General features: G+C 39.8%; 1 protein-coding gene across 1 annotated transcript in view; it reads right to left on the bottom strand.

Moving 5' to 3' along the window:
* The window catches only part of DMGDH (dimethylglycine dehydrogenase), an 87,014-nt gene that overhangs the window by 36,531 nt on the left and 28,339 nt on the right, over window positions 1-22,144 (bottom strand). The window contains exons 3-6 of the mRNA XM_077759838.1: window positions 21,420-21,594; window positions 11,811-11,909; window positions 9,170-9,374; window positions 1,716-1,964 (exon numbers count right to left, since the gene is read on the bottom strand). Of these exons, the coding sequence (XP_077615964.1) occupies window positions 1,716-1,964; window positions 9,170-9,374; window positions 11,811-11,909; window positions 21,420-21,594 (728 nt within the window). The remainder of the gene's footprint in view (window positions 1-1,715; window positions 1,965-9,169; window positions 9,375-11,810; window positions 11,910-21,419; window positions 21,595-22,144) is intronic.

Genomic DNA, 22,144 nt, shown 5'->3' with positions numbered 1-22,144 from the left:
TTTAAAGAAGGTATTTAGAAGGTACTTCCTTTTTTTTTTTTAAGTCCAAACTTAATAGTCACTCACTGTCAACAGATAAGTACCCATCACATTTTTGAGAACAAACATTTATTTTTGTGGAAACAAAATCATGAAAGTTAACACTCTTAATTAATAATAAATATAAATCCAGGTATGTAAACAGTTTTCAACAATTAATCTGATCATAATTTTAAAAAATAATCAATAACTGGTTTGTCAAGAGGGAACTTTTATCCTTCAGTTAACCCTAAAAGTCTGCTTTATCTTTTCAGGTAAGGGCAAGGAGGAGCTTGCAAAAAAGTCACGTCAGAACACAGGATATAAAGAGAAAACTACTCCAAGATCTAGAGTAATGGATTCTAGATGTCTCTTAGCTCTTAGCAGAGAAAGAATGGCATGGATGCCTCCTTTTTCAAACCCACTCCTTAATGTATCTGAAGGCTAGAATTCTGAGAAAAGAGTCAAGGTCTTGGAATACAATAATTTTCTCAGTCCTAAAAGGTACTGTCATTGAAGGCAGGGCCATAGATGAGCTTCTAAAAGAACTTCTCCACCAATACTGGTGACTTTCCCACACAGCAGCCAGCCAGCTTCCTGTTCCTCCTGTGAAATGCATGTTGTGTCAGTTGCATGGAGGCCTGCAGACCACAAGTGTTGGACCATGACATGTACGCGCCCGGGGCCAGCTAACAATCTGGCTCTCCCTCCAACTGGAATTATTTAAATATTTGCTCAACATTTATTTTCAAGAGAGGCTGTCTGCAGAAAGGAAGGCTCTCAGGTGGCAGTCAGCCTTCCTGACATCAGGAGCTACTCCACACAGACCCAAATGTGCAGAGCCCATTCAACAAAACAAAAGCCCTCAGCTAGCTGGCGCAACTTCTGTGGAAGGGAGTTTAGTGATCATTCGTGGTCACATGGGCGCAGGTGTACTGAGGAGTAGGGGGGAGCTTCAGTCCCTATCTTAAGTAGCTTATCAAAGTACAATTCTAGAAAGTACAATTTCCTCCATTTCTTTATACCCCCTATAATATCTCAGTGCCCCAATGACATTTCAGCACTTTCTATAGATTGCTTTAATTGCTTACCTCCTTAGGTAACCTCCATCTTTAATTTCACTCTGTAGAAATGTTTCATGAAAAACAAAAACAGGTCCACCTCTCTTACAGAAACTATAGTTCCTCCCGCCTAGAACAGGACTGTTCTACACTTATTTATGTAGTAGGGGAGGGCGTCAGTTGGCAGGAGCAACTTATCCTGCTCTGTGACAGACTTCAAGGCTTTCATTCTTAGCAGGCTGGGTATCCTGTCCCTGATACTTCCAACCGTCAAAGTACAGTATCCACTGTATCCAAATCCAGAAACTAGACCAAGCAGGCGAGAGAGTGAGGAAAAAGGAGGGGAGGCAGGAGGTTGGTGTGGGCAGGTGAAAATTATCTGGAAGCAGAAGACATGTTTCTTCAGCTTCTCCATCACCAACTGCCTCTTTTGTCTTTCCTTACTTCCTGCTGTGATCGTTGAAAATGACATGGGAACAGAGCTGACCTCAAATCCCTCACCTCCAACATCCCAGGTACCCAGTAGTCTAATGTTATGATGTCATCTTAGTCTACAGCCAGCGCCTCCAACCCCTGCCACAGAGAAGACAAAACATACGTGCCTGACCTGCACACACTTGCATTTGTGACACTCACCTGGAGGGACTCCATGGGTGACCCACGAGTCCTGTACTTTCATTTTCTCCTGACTTTCGTATGGACCAAACAAAAGCCCATCCCTTTCCTGTCGCAGATAATAGGATCCTTCCAGGTCACGGAGCACAGGGAGTTCTCGTTTCAAAGCTTTCACTTCAGGTATAGTCGACGTAACAACATATTGATGCTGGACCGGAATGAGAGGGTGCTCTAGTCCCACCATCTTACCTACTTCACGAGCCCAAAATCCTTAAAGAAAAAAACCATTTTAAAATGTTACCACGGGGACGCCTGGGTGGCTCAGTTGGTTAGGCGTCCGACTTCAGCTCAGGTCATGATGCCGTGGTTTGTGGGTTTGAGCCCCGCGTTGGGCTCTGTGCTGACAGCTCAGAGCCTGGAGCCTGTTTCAGATTCTGTGTCTCCCTCTCTGCTTGTCCCCCACTCTCTCTCTGTCTCAAAAATAAATAAACTATTAAAAAAATAAAAAATAAAATAAAATGTTACCACGTGTGTAAACATACCACACCTGACACCGATATGGCAATTTATTTTAAAATAAAATATTGAAAAGACTTTAGTACTCACGGAAAGTCTAAAGAATGTGATGACAACTTTAAATTTTTTGCCATTTCAAAACTCAATGGGGGAAGAGAAGACAGTATTTTACCTGCCCTGGAATTTTGAAGATATTTGTAATCTAATGGATACATATTTCTTTTTCAGGAATTTGTAATTCCTGAAAAAGTATTTTGCCAATAAGCAGAGGCAGACAGGAAAACAACAACAACCAATGTATTTGAAGGAAAAACTAAACATACCAAATATATAAAATATACAAATGTTGATGAAAAAGACAGTAATGGATGGATCCTACTCCTGAAATGGAGATGATCAAACAATAAAGGGGCCTGTGTTGATCAACATAGTAATTGTGCATAAGAAAGCCCTCCAAGTCAATCCCTCTATCCCCCATACCCCTCTCTCCCCAAATTACTGATGCCTAAGATTCTACAAATACAGAATTGATCTGTTAAGTTAAAATTTGAAAATGTATATACTTTGGGAGAGATAGCACAGTAAGTCTTATCTGTTACTGTAAAAGCTTAGTTAGAATACGTTGGAAGATCCTTCCTTGCAAGGGGCATGAAGGAACCAGGTGGGGATTCCTATATGAGAACAAATCTCACTTCACAGTGTGTGTTGGGATTGTCTTACTGGTGGAAATGAATGTTATTTTTACCTTTGCTAAAGAAAAAAACAAATTGTGGCTGAAAGTACCCTTGATTCTCCCCCAGCTGACTCTTCAGTATACAGACATGGAACTAAAGTCCAGAGAGGAAAAGAGACATACCCAATGTCACATTGGAAGACCTTGGAATCAACACATCTTATTGGTTTTCTTGCTATGGAAAGACTTTGTTTTAAAAATCCAAGACCCCTTTCCTTGTATAAAGGTAACTTAGAATCTAGAATGATTATATGGCAGGGATGTGGTGTCGCCTGACCCTTCAGTGGATTCTTCAGGGGAAAGTTCTATTTGCTTGTTTGCTTCAGAATAATTTTGAGTAATCATTCAAATGATTAGAGGATCTTATTCAAGTTATTTCATTAGAGGTTACACTCTTAATTTTTTAACCATTTCTGCTTCTGCTTTTTTTTAGAAATCTAATAAGAAGTTCTGAAGCCTCTGTCATTATGAGGTTCAGCGCTAAATACAGGCTCATCAATTATGAATCAGTCTGTGAACCCAAACTATGTACCCTTATGTGTCAAAATTTATTTCTATTTAACTCTCTAAGCATCATCCTTGGGCTTTGTTGTTTTGTTTTGACCTAATGGCTAAACTGGCCATACTTGTTTGTTTGTTTTTTTAATATTTATTTATTTTTGAGAGAGAGAAAGAGACAGACAGACAGAGCATGAGGGAGAGAGACCGAGAGGGAGGGAGACACAGAATCTGAAGCAGGCTCCAGGCTCTGAGCTGTGAGCACAGAGCCCAATATGGGGCTCAGACTCAGGGGCCAGGCCGTGAGATCATGACCTGAGCCAAAATCAGACGCCTGACTAACTGAGCCACCCAGGCGCCCCTGGCCATACTTGTTCAATAGCCCCTGAAATGGATGTCTATTTGCAAACCAAAAATCTTACTTGTGGGCATTAAAGCCTCTTGTTGCTCTTTTAATAATTTACAGATTTAATTAATTTTTGTTAGTAGGAAGATGTGAATTTCCAATGCCAGAACTTTGTAGGAAAATACAGGAAAGCCATACATGCTAGTTATATGCACTACAGCAGATTTAAAATATAAAAAGCCAAAATATTTAGCCTAGCAATTCAAACCACTCCAGTATCTTCAATACACTTATTTCAATTAAAAACATAAACTGAAGAAAACAGATTCTTTCCTATTCAAAGATATTTATGAATTTCTCAGTCTAACTGCTTGCTTATTAATGCACTTGATCATTAAAATACAGCGGGAACATACGCATGAGTATTACAGAACTACATGATTTTATCCTCCATAACAAGCCCAATGCTGTTATGGTGGCAGTGTTTTTTGTCACTTCCTTCCTCTTTATGTCAAGCAAGTTAACCTAAATCTGTCCTGGTTATAATTCAACTCTTGCTACATCACCTACCCTGCGAGTTCAAAGGTAAGAGAGACAAATGTGGAAGAATCACTAAAATCTACCATTATGACCTGAGAAACAACTGAAGGGTCAATAAAAATAGTTATTGGAAATGGAAATGACTTCCATTTTTTTAATGCAGTAATTAATAGAAAGAGTTAAAATGAAGAGTGAAGGTTCGTAGACAAGTTTACTTGTACAAAGTGGTTTATACGGTGAACAGTGAGAGTTTATACAGTGGCATTCTTTGATGCAGAGTTATCAGGCAAAATTCAGCAGTTCCCTTTTGGCCGAACACTGGGCTTCGCGTGGACATGATCCAATCATATTTCTGATTTATCATATTAAGAAAATTCTTAAGTAACATTTACAAAGTTACCTCAGGCTTAATGAGTCAAATAGAAATGAAGTCAAGAGAAACATTCTTCACCATGGAGAGAATGGGCGTGTACATATCCTGGTCCAACCCGAGTGGTCCATATAAAAAGGATGATACAGTATGTACATGATAATAAAATATCTTCCACTCATGCCCCTGAGCTATACATTAGGTGGGGTAGAATGAAGTAAATTTTAAAAGCTTAAGGTACCAAAGGCAAGTTAGTCTATTTTATCCCAAGAGGTCAGGAGAGTCCAAAACTTGCTTTCAGCTCTGCTTGCTCAAGAATAAAGTTACTACAGGATGCCTCAGTGGCTCAGTCAGTTAAGCTGCTGACTTTGGCTCAGGTCATGATCTCGCGGTTCGTGAGTTCGAGCCCCGCGTCTGGCTCTGTGCTGACAGCTCAGAGCCTGGAGCCTGCTTCAGATTCTGTGTCTCCCTCTCTCTCTCTTCAGATTCTGTGTCTCCCCTGCTTGTGCTCTGTCTCTCTCCCTCTCAAAAATAAAAAGACATTAAAAAACAAATTTAAAAAATGTAAAAGAATAAAGTTACTACATTCTCTCTCCTCTAGGAACATCTATGTAATAGTATTTCTCTAAAGATGTTTTGCAGACCATCTCGAACAGACACTACAGTACCTGGAGTACTTATTTAAAATAGAGCTTTTGAGTCCCCACCCAGATCACTTAAATTAGAATCTTTGTGAAGTCTGGGAAACTTTCCATAGCGATTCTTAATGTACATTAGCTTGAGAACCAAATGTACCAGCAGAATGGGTGCTGGGTGACTATGGAACAAGTGAAAGGAGGTGGGTAACATTAAAGCCTGTGCCGAGAAGTTATAGCAGAGTGACACTAGTGTTCTCAGGATGGGGGGTGAGAGGGGCAGATAGGCTTTCAAGGAAACCATTGTAATCATAATTATTAGACTTATTTTTTATAGTGCTTACTGTGAGGTACTGGTTCTGTTCAGGGCACTTTATGTTACTGGCTCACTTACCAATCATAACAGTTTTTTGAGATGGGCATTATTCTGTCCATTTTACAAATGAATAATTTTCCCAGGACACATGGTTGGCAATACATGTGTCTCTGGCCCAGAGAGCCCCACAGCCCTAGACAGTGCTGGAGACACATCAGCACATGGGCCCATTTTTACTTTTAGACTTTGCTTTTCATGAATGTCCTGAGAAGACTCAGCTGCCTTCTGTTATGACTTCGCATAAAGAAACTTCTAGCAGGTTATGGTACAATCGAGTTGATAATAGTGATGTTTACATCTTTTACATTTCAGTCACATTTCCAAATCTATATCCTGGTTGCTTTAATTAGATTTCAGAGCTAGCCTGAAGGCTTTGGCTGAATTTGTGAGACATCCTGGTCTCACTGAGTAACTCTGGGATACACTCCGTCAGCCACACATTTTCAAATCATCCTAACAGAACGCCTTCTGAAGATGCTTCATTCATAAAACTGATCTCTGTTAACTTCACTTCTAGAAGCGAACATACCCAAACCTTTGCCCTCAGTTACTGAGGCTTACCTTCTATACTGTAAATTTGATTTTTGTGAAAACAAGCACACACTTCTCCACACCTTCCATGGTCTACAAATATGCAATCAGTTAGATTTTCTCCAGTAACTTGTGCTTGCTCTGGCAGCACATATGCTAAGATTTTCTCCAGTAACTTTTACCCAGTGGAAGAGAAGAGAGATCAAGGAGGGGAAAAAATATATAAGATTATGGGTCAGAGATATGATCTGCATGAGATAAAGAATTGAACATTGTGACAGCTCAGTTCTTCACAAAATTTTCAAGAAGGAGCTGCTTGGTTTATCAAAAACTGAGGATGGGAAAGGCAGTCGATGTGGCTGAGTAAAACACTTCTGGAACAAAGACCGAAGAAGGGCATCCTAGAGAACAATCCAGGCTGGAAAACAATTAGGTCCCCAGGGCCACACTGCCAACCTGATTCCAGGGATTTGTCTCCCAGCCCAGCACCAGAAAAGCTGTACCCCGGGACTTCCTGCCATAGCGCCCCCTACCCACTCACTTCACAAATTTCACAGCTGCATAGAAAACTTTGCCTGGTAACCACTGCCCTGGGTTGAGGGCAGACATCTTTGAGAATTATTCTGTCTTTATCTTCAGTGATTCCTTATTCCTCACAGTTTGTGCTTTAGAAAAAATTTATTACAGGGGCGCCTGGGTGGTTCAGTCCGTTAAGCATCTAACTTGGGCTCGGGTCATGATCTTGAGGTTTGTGAGTTCGAGCCCCATGTCAGGTTCTGTGCTGACAGCTCAAAGCCTGGAGCCTGCTTCAGATTCTGTGTCTTCCTCTGTCTCTGCCCTCCCCTGCTCACACTCTCTCTTTCTCTCTCTCTCAAAAATAAATAAACATTAAAAAAAAGAAAAATTTATTACAGTGTCAATGAATTATGTAAATAAAAGCTTACTGCCATCTTAGGAGAACAATTAAAAAATATGTTAAATTAAGTTCTTCTACATCATTTCTAAAAATATCAGTTGGGAGCATGTGGCTGCCTGAAGCACTGCGATGAGAGAAATCGGAGAACACGCCCAGGTCCGTCTGAAATGAGAGCAATGATCAATTAGTGATGTCTGGTATGGAGGTCAGACTGCATTTGTTTAGTCTGTTTGGTTTGTTTTCACTGTAAAAACAGTCCAATGCATTTAGGCAATAAATTTGTGAGACAATAAAGTTACAAGATTACAAGGAATCCTTGCTACGTGGGGAAGAAAATATGAATGATTTCATTGCCTTAGATCTTCTAATAAAATTCAGATCAGTGGTGCCCAAGGATGGTGATGGGTGGAGGTTGTCACATAGGGATTTTGGGGGAGGAGGGAGAAGGCGAGAGGCGAGGCTCAAAACCAAAGCAATGTTTTATGTATGTCTTTGCTTTTACTGTTGAGGCAAGTCCTTTTATATTATTTGAAATTTCAAATGATATTACAGAAAGCATGAGAGTTTTAGGCTTTTCAAATGGAGGGCATGGATTAGAAAAATTCAAAAATACTAATCTAAACTCTTAAATATTGACTTTTCTAGACTTTTCTAGAACCACTAAGTGTTTTGCTTAAAAAAATAAATAACATCAATCAGAAGTTATAATTTAGAGGAAGAACTTAATGATCCATGTTTCTGACCTGTCCTCATGGCGTATAATTTGATCTGATAAATAATAAAAACTATTTTCATTTTATAATTTAAGTAATGACTCAAAGAACAGACCACGAGAAAATCAGTTACTGCCTACTGCTTACTTTGGGTTTTAAATTAGCCACTACAAACTACAGGTAAATACAAATTATTAGTCCAGTTCAGACTGCATTAGCATTTTCTTTTGCACAAGAGCTTACTTTTGTGTGTGTGATAGTTGAAAATGACTTCGCAGGTAAACGACCTGTTAGAAAGTGTATTAACTCAGGAATCAAAAAACCCAGGTCCAAGAGCTGGCCCCAACAGAACTGTGTTGCTTTGCCAAGTAACATGACATTTCTGGAACTTGGTCTCCACAGTGGAAAAATGGGTCGGTTGTTAGATTATCTCAAATATCTCTTTTGACTTCACTAATCTGAAACTAAATTGTAACAGAACAACATGAAAAATCAAGGTTATGAAATAGATTTAATAACATTCTGAAAGGAGAAGGGTAAAATGTTTTTTGATTGGAGTCAATGGATCAGGAATGGATAAGAGAAAAAAAAAAGAAATGGATAAGAGAGAACACAAATGATCCGATAGGCCCCCAAAAGTAAACGGAGAACAAAAAAGGAGGCTCATAAATTTGAACACTAGACTTTGGTTATTAGGATAAAGAAAGAGTGAACATAGAAGGGAAAGAGCAGCATCATTAGCAAAAGACAATCTGGAGCAGAAGAAAGCAGAGAATGGAGAAGAACACCAACTTTCCGTGAGTAACCAAGGACAGAGTGGCATCTCACACACCAAAAGCAAAGTGATGGACGGAGGGCTTAGAAACAGACAAAACGTTCACCTTGGGAACATTATAGTGATCCCTAACAATGTACATAGTGTGGGGTGCCTGGGTGGCTTAGTCGGGTAAGCGTCCGACTTTCGCTTAGGTCATGACCTCGTGGTTCGTGGGTTCGAGCCCCACGTCGGGCTCTGTGCTGACTGCCAGCTCAGAGCCTGGAGCCTGTTTCAGTCTGTGACTCCCTCTCTCTCTGACCCTTCCTGCTCACATTGTCTCTCTCTCTCTCTCTCCTAGAAATAAATAAAAATATAAACAACAACAACAACAACAATAAAGAACAGGACTTCTTTTAAAAAAATGTACATAGTGTAAAATATTAGATATTACTCTACGGCCAAATGTCTTATTTCTTTGACACTTGAAAACCGCCACTAATTATATATATAATTACATAGAGAGAATAACATATATAATGCTTACCTGCAGCATTCACAACTCTATTTGCTCTCACAGACCCCTGCGGTGTTTCAACATCCCATGTTCCATCTGACCTGGGTGTCAGGGAAGTCACTGGGGCAGGATATTTCAAAAGGGCACCGTATTTCCTAGCCCCAGCAGCTAGGGCCATAGTTAGAGAGTAAGGATCGATGTGACCATCTCCAGGATTATACAGTCCAGCTAAAACCTAAGTCAATCATAAAAGAGTCAACATTTAAATAAATATATATCCATTATTCAGTGTAAAGCTGGACTGTAAAAGTGTATCATGGCATCAGATTGATCAGTCTGGACTTCTTTTCCCTTTATCAAAGCTCAAACTAGGGCAGGATTCACACTGAATGTTAAGTAGAGAGGCTATTTAGTAGAGGCTTGCAATTGTCTCCAACATCCCTTCTCTCCCCCAGCCCCCATAAGCAGTGTAAACTGAATGTTTATTTAGACACATGGCTACTAAGAACAGCTGGGGTCCCAAGGGCTTCTTGGAAAATAACCACCATTCAAATCCTGGACTGCCCTAATGAAAGAGAAATAAACTTCTATCTTGTCTAAGCATTATCATTTTGGTTTCTAACATTTTCAGTTAATCTAATGCTAACTGATCAATTATTGACATTGAATTGTTTAATACTGTTGATAAATTCACATGTTGAATATACGTAGGTGTCAGGAAAATGTATACTTGATTTAGTCATTCACCTGCTTAACGTCTGAATACCTATGTAGTGCTAAGACTTCAGTCTAAGTACCAGGGGGGAACAAAGAAGAATGACAGTCTGATGAACAGAGTTGATAGAAGGAACACTGTGCGGTATTATAGCTAGGTCTCATCCATTCAACAGAAATCTACTGAGGACCAAATACAAGCAAGACATTTGTCAAATGTCTTTGCATCTATTGAAATGATCATAAGTGTTTGTCCTTTATTCTATCACTGTAGCATATTACATTGATTGAGTTTCAGATGTTAAATCAACCCTGCAACCCTGGCATAAATTCCACTTGGTCATGCTGCATCATCCTTTCTATATGTTGCTGAATTCAGTCTGCTAGTATTTTCGTAAGGATTTTTGCACCAATACTCACAATATGTCTTTTTCACTTGTGATGTCTTTGTCTGGTTTTGCTATCAGGGCAATACTGGCCTCATGGAATGAGTTGGGAAGTTTTCTCTCCTATTTTTGGAAACATTTGTGAAGGATTCATACTAATTCTTCTTTAAATGTTTAGTCGAATTTACAAGTGAAGCCATCTGGGCCTCATCTTTTCTTTGTGGGCAGCTTTTGATTACTAATCCAATCTCTTGTTATAGTTTTAGTGCAAGAGACTTGTTTTGATTTTAATGGAATTCATATTACTGTAGACTTCCAAACATCACATTGGTATTTTATAATGGATATATCCTCATTGCAGTAATCCCGTATCTATTTGATTTGGCACCCTGCCCCCAGTTCAAGAGAATACTCTTCCCATATATTTCTATTGCCTAATACCTTTGAGAAAACTGTGATGGTGAGGACTTCCAGCAAAGCATTCCAAGAGTGACATGTAAACACATATAAGCATATTCTTACACAGATGGAATTTCAATGCAGACAATGCAATACAACATCTGTCTGCCATCACACGGTCATCACACAAAACTATAGACAAGAGAGAGCCAGCAGCCTATAAAGACTCACTAGGCCAAACAGCCGGAGCACCCGAACAGTGATGCAAGGCACTGCTGCAGTCCAGATATGCTATAGCAGTCACTGGGGAGAAACTTTAAGCTTCTACTTTCCTCAACAGCCCCACCTGGTGGTGCACATGAGTAGTGCGTACAAAGGGGTCAGCCTGGCTTCATTGAAGACTCTGCTCCAGCTCTTTCCAGCTGGATGAACTTGGATCCGTTATGTAAACTATCCACACTGCTGTCTCCTGTTTAGTAGTAATAGATACAGATACTGTATAATATTATGGTGAAGATTAAATAAAATTATGCCTGTGAAAAGCTTAGCATAGTACCNAAAAAAAAAAAAAAAAAGATACAACTCCCAAGTGGATTTTCTCATCCATATTTGGTTAAAACCAGGTAAACACCTAGTATAGAGCCTGTTGGCAGTAGTTATGAGCTAGATGAAATTTATGGAACAATACAGCATGGCACCTCTAAATTTGATTTTGTNAAAGCAACTGCCACAACAGAGAGAGAGGGGGAGACAGAGACTGGTGTTAAAGGAATGTTATAAGAACATATATATGTTGTTAGAAGCAAGAGAAGTGCCCTTAGCTGTCCTGACTGATGGATAGGGNACCTAAGCGAAAGTCGGATGCTTAACTGACTAAGCCACCCAGGCGCCCCGTAAAGATATTTTTAAAAGCTGCTTTTTATTCTTTCTTTATTTAAAAAATCAAGAAGAGCGGTTAATTACATGGGAAATGTACTCCAAGAAGTTAAACTGAAAATAAAGCAAATTCTAGGTGTTCTTACCTTAAACATTAGCCAGATTTCTCTACCACATTAACATTTCACACGCCATTAATGTCACTACACACATGATAATATGTCCAAATTCTTCAGAACTCTTACATATTCCCGAGAAACTGATCTGAAAGACAATTTCAAGTTAAATGCATTTACCTGCCCAGTTTCTTCTTCCAATTTCTCATAAAGTTTGATGCTAGCATAATGTATCTTCTTCAAGTTTATTCCAGGATGAAAGTAAGTTGTTAAACCTGCCTTGAAAGGAGACAAAGAAAATACTTTTAAACAATTACCATTCTCTAATTTTTTTTTATTTGAGTATAGTTGGCAGACAGTGTTACATTAGTTTCAGTTGTCCAACATAGAGATTCAACAAGTGTCTACAGTACGCTCTCTCCTCACACGTGTAGCTGCTATCTGTCACCATATAATACTACTATAGTTCCACTTATTATATTCCTCATGCTGTACCTTTTAGCCCCACCTCTTATTCCATAATCTGGAAGCTTTTATCTCTCACTGCCTCTCACCCCCTTTTCCCTCTCCCTACTCCCACCTTCTCTGGCAACCATCAGTTTCTTCTGTGTATTTCTGCTTTTTGTTTGTTTATTGATTTGTTTTGTTTTCTAAATTCCACACATAAGTGAAACTGTATGGTACTTCTCTCTGTGCATTTGACTTATTTCACTTAGTATAATACCCTCTAAGTCCATCTATGTTGTCACAAATGGCAAGATCTCATCCTTTTTTGTGGCTGCTTAATATTCCACTGTATGTGTATGTGTGTATATGTATATATATATACACATCATATATATGTATATCTATCTATATATACATATATATCTACATATCTATATATACATATATGTGTATATACATACATACATATGCATATATACATATACACACATACACACATATACATCACCCTTCTGTATCTTAGCTATTGCAAATTATGCTGCAAAAATACAGGAGTGCATATATCTTTTCAAATTAGTGTTTTTGTTTTCTTTGGGTAAATACCCAGTAGTGGAATTATTAGATCATATGATATTTCTATTTTTAATTTTTTGAGGAACCTCCATACTGTTTTCTATAGTGGCTATACAAATTTACATTCCCACCAACAGTGCACAAGGGTTTGTTTTTGTCCATATCCTTGCCAACAACATTCTCTAAGTTTTACTACTTTATCTGTGAAGCAGTAATTTATTGCTGGCAAGAAACTGAAAAGCACCAGTCAGTTCTTTGAGATAAGAACACAGCAGCTCCAGTTTGAGCGCAGCAGGGTTATGAGAACCAATCTGAAACCATGTAAGTAATGTGAGAGTCACCCAATGAACATATACTTTAAGTCCCTAAAAGTTACTAAGGAAAGAGTGTTTGCAGATTCAGAAATGGGACGATTTGGATGAGAGGATTAGTAATATATGCGGCAAAGAATATGGGGTGGGGGGTGTACAACATGGACCCCAACTAGCAAATCATGTATGTGCCCATAAGGCGAAGGATCATGCATTAGCAAAGTTTTCCTTGACCCAATCCCCACCATTCCCTTAAATCGAACTGCCCTTCTGTTCCCTTTACCAAAATTTCCAAAATTCAAGAATTGGAAAATTCCTGAGAATTAGAACCTGGCTAATTGGTGAAAAGACATTTGTTGAAGCTTAACCTGTTTGATAAACACATTGATTGTACCCCACACATGTTTGCTGAATAAATCCTTATGAATTACAGTCACAAAAATTATCTAAATAGTAGCATGCCAAATCCCTTTTATTAACTCTGGTAGATGCAATGTAGTATCCAAAAAAAGAATTCTAAGCAATTATATGAAGCAGTTTCTCTCAATTAAGTATCTGGAACCCCATTCTGCTGCTAATGCATCCTGGAAAGCTCATTAGAACATAATCTGTTCAAAGTAAAATCTGTTTAGGAAGGATTTATAAGACTCTTCTATGATAGTGGTAGGTATTTTGTTCTGAACTCAAAGGCACCCCATTTATAATTCACCAATCATCCTTTATGGGCCAGAACCTTAGGACTTCTATCAAATACTTGTTCAAACATTTGGACATATGCACAGCTTTGTTTGTTTGTTTGTTTTGCTTCCCTGAGAAAAGATCCTGGCTGGGCTTCGAGGTGCTTTCACAGCAAAGTGCCATTCTCATGGAAATGCAAGGCTGGATCTTTTGCTTTCATCAAATATCCCACTCTCCTTTATAAGCTTAGTTATCTCATTTGAATATGAGATTTTCTAGATCCTTAATGGAGAATCCCTAACCTTCAGGCGTCTGCTAGATAACCATACATCTCCTGTCAGTTGAAAACAATGATATTCACAAGTACTGGCAGAGGGTTCCATTCACTATTTACTCACCTCTGAGCTTAACCTGGGGTAAACCAGACCACCAGAAAATTGTATATCTACACTATATCAGACCTCTTCTTCCCTACCCCAGAAATCGATTTTCATAGAATTATAAACTAATAATCTTTCATCTGAAAGAGCCCCATGGTCTCAGTTTTGTAAAATTGTTATTCAAGACATTTAGCCCAATGAACTTTGTTTAAGGAATAAATTCTTCTGGAATTGTTAGTTAAGGAAAAGTTAGTCACTCTTACTGAAATAGTACACTTACTTCTACTGAACAATTCATACTTTTCTCGCTTCCTTGCTGGTAAGACAGAAGTAAGTCATGGGTTTAGTTTTTTTTCTCAGATATAATAATTATACTTATTTTTTAAAGTAATCTTTACATCCAATGCAGGGCTTGAACTCATAACCCTGAGATCAACAGTCGCATGCTCCACTGACTGAGCCAAGCCAGGAGTCCCTATACTAATGTTTTTGTACCCTGTATTTTTTATCAGCTGGCTTTTGTCTTTTAATCTGTGTTTAAAATCTGAGGTCACAGCAATTAGATTACCAAGAATTTATCCAAAGGATACAAAAATGCTGATCTGAAGGGGCACATGCAGCCCAATGTTTACAGCAGTGCTATCAACAATAGCCAAATTATGGGAAGAGCTCAAATGTCCATCAATTGACGAATGCATGAAGATGTGGTGTGTATATATACACACAATGCAATACTACTCAGCAGTGAAAAAGAACGAAATCTTGCCATTTGCAACAATGTAAGTAGAACTGGAGGGTATTATACTAAATGAAACAAATCAGAGAAAGACAGATATCATGATTTTACTCACATGTGGAATTTGAGAAACTTAATAGATGATCATAGGGGAAGGGAAGGAAAAATAAGATAAAAACAGAGAGGGAGACAAACCATAAGAGACTCTTAAATACAGAGAACAAACTGAGGGTTGATGGGGGTGTGAGGGTGAGAGGTGGGGTAAATGGGGGATGGACATTAAGGAGGGCACTTGTTGGAATGAGCACTGGGTGATACATGTAAGTGATGAATTGCTGGAATCTACTCCTGAAGTCAAGACTACACTATACGTTAACTAACTTGAGAATAAGAGAAAAATTTTTAAATAAAACTCCAAAATTAATTAATTAGTTAATAATAAAATCTGGGTCAAATATATCTGTGCTTTTTATTGTAAGATTCTTTTTCTTAGAGACAGAGAGAGACAGCATTGGAGTTGGGGTGGGGAGGGGAGAGAATTTTAAACCCAACACAGGGTGTGACATGGGGCTTGATCCCACAACCCTGCGATCATGATGTGAGCTGAAACCAAGAGTTGGACGCTCAACCCAACTGAGCCCCCCCAGGTGTCCTAATGTAAGATATTTGAATGTAATATTATATATGGTATTTATTTATGGGCCAATCCTGCGACATGGAATATAAGAAGGGTACAATGTGTTTGTGTTCTGGGCTTCAGCAAGGATGTATTAAATGGGAATTTTGAAGGAGAAAACATTGTTCTTATCCTTCAAGATGTTATAGCCTGATTGAAGTCATGAAAGTTTCACGTACAAAACACTGAATTCAAGAGCACGTGATTAAGTGCCAGAGCAATTAGAGAAAGACCTAAGAACTAAGAGAAGAGAAGATGCTAGAATAGTCACAAGTCTATACCGAGACAGGAAGGGGCCTACCTTTTATTTGAGGAAAGAAAATGATTACTGTTGGAAGCGAAAATAAGAGGGAAGATGAAACAGGAACAGGAATAATCATTAGGAACTAAAACTCTGAATAAAATAAGACTTATGAATCCTTGTTGATTAAATAAACACAGAAATAAATAGGGAGAAGAAAAGTCTCTTCCTTATAGTAGGCAAACAGTGAGTAAATATGAAAGGAAACATGGTGTTAGAAAGCCATCAATTGTGACTAAACCTAATGATGCTCCATCTATTTAGTAATCTGTTTTGCTCTTTTGTGAGCCTCTACAACCTCAAAAAGCCCAGTGACTGACTTTAAGACATCTCATAAGGCAGGGGCTCCATGCACTCATGTACAATAAAAAAATGTTTAAGTAGGGGCGCCTGGGTGGCTCAGTGGGTTAAGCGTCCAACTTCGGCTCAGGTCATGATCTGATGGTTCGTGAGTTTGAGCCCCACGTAGGGCTCTGTGCGGACAGCTCAGAGCCTGGAGCCTGCTTCAGATTCTGTGTCTCCCTCTCTCTCTCTGCCCCTCCCCTGCTCATCCTCTGTCTCTCTGTCTCTGTCTCTCTCTCTTTCAAAAATAAATAAACATTAAAAAAAATTTTAAGTTTAAGCATACCCACTAAAATATGTATATTTCTTTGTTCTCACATGATATATAAATATGTATTGCTATATTAACAGAGATCATAAAACATACAAAGATAACTTGAAATGAATTAAATGTTTTAAATACTTTTCATTTACTGTGTAGAAAAGCATTCACATTTTAAAATTTTACTTATTTAAGAAAGATTTTGAGTTTTTAAAATTTACTATATGGAAAAGCTTTTGAATAGTCAACTTATTTATTAATATGTTAGCAAATCTATATGACTGATATGCTTTGTTACTAATATATATACATATTAACCTGGATAAAACAGCAACTTGAAGCCCTATCGTAGGCTTGTTTTCTTTTGAGACTGCTTTCAATGCCTGTGACGGCTGAAGAAGCTGCCTGTCAATGTTACAAAGGTTTTCGTGGGGAAAGGGCTCTCTCTGCTCTACTCTGTGCACCTGGACACCACTTCCTCCACCCCAGGCACCACTTACACAGAGGGTTCTTTTGAAACTTGACTATTAACATTTCATGTGCTCTTGTCTATCAGTTGTTGTTATAAGCGAATTGGAAGGTATTGCTTTTTTTTTTTTTCTTTTTTGAGAAAGAGAGAGAGAGGGGCGNTCCCTCTCTCTCTCTGACCCTCCCCTGCTCACGCTGTCTCTCTCTCTCTCTCCTAGAAATAAATAAAAATAAAAAAATAAAAAAAAAAGAAAGAGAGGGAGAACACACAAGCAGGGGAGAGAGGCAGAGGAAGAGAGAGAGAATCTTAAGCATGGAGCCAGACATGGCGCTCAATCCACGACCCCGGGATCATGACATGAGCAGAAACCAAGATTCAGATACACCACTGACTGAGCCACCCAGGTGCCCCACGTTTTCATATTTTAAATAAATGAGTACAAACCTCATTTAAACTCACCATTTGGGAAAATTTTAGATCGATTAAAAAATGTATCTCTTGTATATATGAGAGTTTTTCTAGATGATACATATCATTTTAACCAGAAAATCTTTATTAATGGTACCAGCATTTCCAAACATCTCTTTTCAAAATGCATTCTTCCCAACAGGACTCTTTTGCAAAATGCTGTCATTTCTCACTTATCTCACCATCATCTTTACTTTGAAAGGATAGATTGCATTTATTTTTTAAATATGTATCTGCTATGCGGTATTTTTTATATGTATCTGCTAACGACTGGTAGCCCTTTAAATCACTACAAAGGCGATCAAATTTAAAACACTCACCTTTTTGTAAAAGAAAAACTTTCTTTCACTAACCCTTTTAATTACTGTAGGAGATAAACAACAAACCTCCCTGTAGCACACTTTCAAGTTCATTCCCTCTCCCTGTCATCATAAATTCTATTATTTAAAGCCCTGTCTCTATAAAAGGCATTGCAACGATGGAATCCCATAGCATGTGATCTGCAGTATGTCATGGTGGACTGAAGACAAAGAAAGTACGAGGCTGCCTCGATCCTGGTGTGCCAACCTTTCTTTTAGTCAGCCTTGAAATCATACCCAGCATGACACCGGCATCAAAGGTAAAGGCTATTTATAAAGACTACTAAAGCTTAATTTCTTTCTTACATTTGTAGATAAAAATAAGCAGAAAGCTCTTATATTGTCTTCCCACACCCCAAAAGGAGCATCCTGCATCTTTAGATCTTCAGTCCTCAGTTCTCTAAAACACTCATGCTTAGCACGGTCCTCAGGGGCTGCCTCTCCTGGGGAGCCCCTGCTTCAAAGCTGTCTCTTGCTCCATCTTCTCCCCTTTCCGTCCTTCCTACATGAAATGCTCTATATTGGTACTAGTGTCACCTGCTGACAGAGCAGTGTTGTTAAAATATGGCAAAACCTCAGGATTTTTAGATTTGTGACTCCAGTTTTATTTTATTTTATTATTATTCTTTAATGTTTATTTTTGAGAGAGAGAGAGACAGAGCACAAGGAAGGGAGGGGCAGAAAGAGAGAGAGAGAGACTCAGAATCTAAAGCAGGCTCCAGGCTCTGAGCTGTCAGCACAGAGCCCTAGGCAGGACTCGAACTCATGAGCTGTGAGATCCTGACCTCAGCTGAAGTCAGACGCTTAACCAACTGAACCACCCAGGCACCCCTATTTTATTTTAGTTTTAAGTGTTTATTTATTTTGAAGAGAGATAGAGAGCATACGAGTACAGACAGGGAGGGGCAGAGAGAGAAGGAGACAGAGATTCCCAAGCAGGCTCTGCACTGTCAGCACAGAGCCCAACTTGGGGCTCAATCCCAGGAGCTGTGCAGACCATGACCTGAGACTAAATCAAGAGTTGGACACAACCCGCTGAGCCACCCAGGTGCCCCAGCGTGACTTCATTTTTAATATTCACTTTACAAGCTGTGCCTTCCTCACTAAGTACTTGATTCCTGCACTTTGCAGATATAAACCTTAAGCACATGTTATACTTCAGTGAGACTGCTGTGATTTTTGTACCCTCCCGCTTTAGCTGGCTCCCCGAACACCTATATTCTTATATCTGCTACTAATATTTCTCTGCGTTACAAATTCCTAATATGTGTAATTTCTTCATGTTGTTCCTCAGAGGGAGGCCTCCCTGACTTGTAAAAGGTCCTAGGAACCACTTCATAGGGCAACACTCTCTCCTTTTTCTTTATTTCCAGGGGGCCAAATAACCTGGCTTCTGATGCCTGAGTCCATCTTGAGCTCACACTGTATGAATCTCAATTTGTAAACCATAGTATAATACCTTGTATTCACACTGTATGAATCTCAATTTGTAAACCATAGCATAATACCTTGTGCACAAAGCAGGAGAATGCCTTCTCCATTCACTCTGGCATCTCTCTGGTTACGGAAGAATTATTTGGCACTGTTAACATTGAACCAGAAGCTATCATCTTAAAATCTTTGCCCACTTTTCTCAAAAAATCTTAGGTTAAGAGTATGTTGGTTTTTGTTTTTTCATTCATAGAATGTCTGAGAGGTGATAAGATAGGGAGTCCAGTAATCTATTCTAAAATGTAGGTCACATCAAATCAATCCAATCTAAATGAGCAAATAAGTAATTAAAACATTAGTGTCTGCCCTGTTTAACAATCCAGAAGTATTAAAAGGGTATAAGCCTCCCTTTCAGGATATTTCCCTTGCCTCAATGTCCCTCTGCCTACATGCTCTTACCTGGATGGCCTCACCAGCACCTTGTTCAGTTCTTTCTGGACTCCGCTGAGATGTCACCTCCTCAAAGTAGCCTCCTGCCTTCTCCACCCCACCATTCTTCATCCCTCTATCCCACTTTACTCTTCTTTGAGGCACTGATTACTCTCAGGCATTGTTTGTGTGTTTTCTGTTTACCACACCAGAACGTGGCTCCATGAGGGAGGGGACTTAGCTACATTCACTGTTGTGGCCCCACCTCTCAGACCAGGGCTGACCTGACACAATATAAGCTCTCGGTGAATATTTGCTGAAAGGTTGAGTGAGTGTCCATGAAGGAGAAGTGCCAGGAGAGATATGGGAGAAATGCAGGCTTCCTTTTGCTTGATAACATGAAGGCTGCATAGAAAGTCTAGTTCAGGGAGGGGAGAAGGGCCAGGAGTGTTGGTGGCTTCCCAGACCCTCTCTCCAGATAGGAGGAAGCGAGCTGAGAGACAAACAGTGAAACAAGAGATGGTATGCCTGTAAAGGCTCTGAAATTACACCCAGGGAAGAACAGGTGCCTGGACCTCCCTCTCAGACCCAGAAATGAGGGGACTGGAGAGAAAGGAGACAGGGAAGAGGAGGTGGGCTTGGTATGACTTTCCTAGGAGCCTCCATCCAACCAGTGAGTGTGGTCTGACTCTGAGACCACCAGGACCCAGCGGCCAGGTGGGCTTAAGTCTGGGCTGCACTGGCCCCTGATCTCAACAGGACACAGGCAGCCCTTTCAGTGCTTGATACCCCCAAACCTTGAACGGGTTCTAGATTCAAAAGTCCCTGAAAAGCAGGGTTCCCTCCTGACTCAGCAGAGGAAAACTAATGTCAGAAAGGGATGATGAGCAGCGGCTAACACTGCCCAACTCTTTCTCCAAAAGGAATATGTACTGACAGTCACAAAAACTTCCTCTCCTTCCGTAGCTGACTTCAGAAATAACTGGTATGGCAGACGGGTATGAGAGCAGTGTCAATCACTTCACTTACCTGAGCAACTTTCCATTTCAGCCCAATTATTGTGTAGTGCTGGGACAATTATTTGTATTATTAAATGTGTCCAAGTGAAGAGGCTGCATGTTTATTTACTACCACAGAAAAGCAACATCACATGTTCTCAGCCCTCACAGCTCTCAGCCTCATGAAGCCAAGCTGTTGTCTCATGGTGCAGAATTAAAATCATATATAAAAATTAAAAGACCACGAAACCCAGGTGAGGGGAATGTAGGTGAAGGTCTCTGGCTATACTTGCAATCATCCAGCTATATCCTTCCACACAAAAGCTAACATTTGTTAGGGGTACCTGGGTGGCTAAGTCGGTTAAGCGTCCAACTTTCGCTTAGGTCATGATCTCGCGGTTCGTGGGTTCGAGCCCCGCGTCGGGCTCTGTGCTGACTGTCAGCTCAGAGCCTGGAGCCTGTTTCAGAGTCTGTGGCTCCCTCTCTCTCTGACCCTCCCCTGCTCACGCTGTCTCTCTCTCTCTCTCTCTCCTAGAAATAAATAAAACATTAAAAAAAAAAGCTAACATTTGTTAAACATTTACCATGTGTTTAATACCTTCACACATATTAACTCCATCTTCACCACGACCCTATGAGCTAGGTACTGTGAATATTTCCTTTCTGCACATCAGGAAATGGAAACTGAGGTAACCGGCTAAAAGTCATATGGGTAGGAAATGGCAGAGCCAGGACTGAATCCAGAAGCTATATGTTCAAGATGCAAATATTATAAATTTTGCTCACTAAACTGCAACTGCACTTTCCAATACTGTTAAAGGGAGACTCACTCTAAAGACCTCAAAGTGGGGAGCTGTAATGAGAAGAATGTCAATTGCACTGGTGCACACAGCTCAGTGCACGTGACAGTTTGAAGGGGCTTTCCTTACTGCGTGCCAGGTAGATCCAGCAGTGAGCTCTGATTTTTCCAGGAGGACCACATCTCTCATCCCTGCTTTGGCCAGGTGATAAGCCAGACTCACACCAACGCAGCCACCTCCAATGATCACGGTTTCTGCTCTGTCTTTCCATCTTGTTTCTGCAGATGAGGGGAGGGTTTCCTCTCTGGAAGACAATTTTTATAAATGGTAGTTTACGAGGTTATGGTAGCTATAGATTTTCTGGCTAATGTACATCTTCTCGTGTCTCCAGTATCTTTTTTTTTTTTTTAATGTTTTTATTTATTTCTGAGAGAGAGTGAGACAGCGCAAGCAGGGGAGGGTCAGAGAGAGAGGGAGACACAGAATTTGAAACAGGCTCCAGGCTCTGAGCTAGCTGTCAGCACAGGGCCGGACCTGAACCCACAAACCGGGAGATCATGACCAAGCCGAAGCCGGACATTTAAACGACTGAGCCACCCAGGCGCCCCCTCTGTGTCTCTAGAAACTTAACAGTGCCTGTGAGGGTTGCATAGTGCTTATTTAAACATTGGACATCGAAACCCTGATTGAAGCAACCTGGTTAAGGGAGGGGAGAGGAGGCGTTTGAATCCTATTCCATATAATTCTGGTCCATTGTAGTTAACTAATACAGCTGAAGAATTGAACTTCTATTTTTTTCCTAAAGGAGTTAAAGAATAATTGTTTTCAGTCTACTTGAAGAACACACTTATAAT

Source organism: Crocuta crocuta, unplaced genomic scaffold (genome assembly GCF_008692635.1).
Source record: "Crocuta crocuta isolate KB4526 unplaced genomic scaffold, BGI_CrCroc_1.0 scaffold162, whole genome shotgun sequence".
Classification (NCBI taxonomy): domain Eukaryota; kingdom Metazoa; phylum Chordata; class Mammalia; order Carnivora; family Hyaenidae; genus Crocuta; species Crocuta crocuta.
The sequence above is the reverse complement of the archived record's forward strand: the minus strand, read 5'-3'. Positions and strand labels throughout refer to the sequence as shown.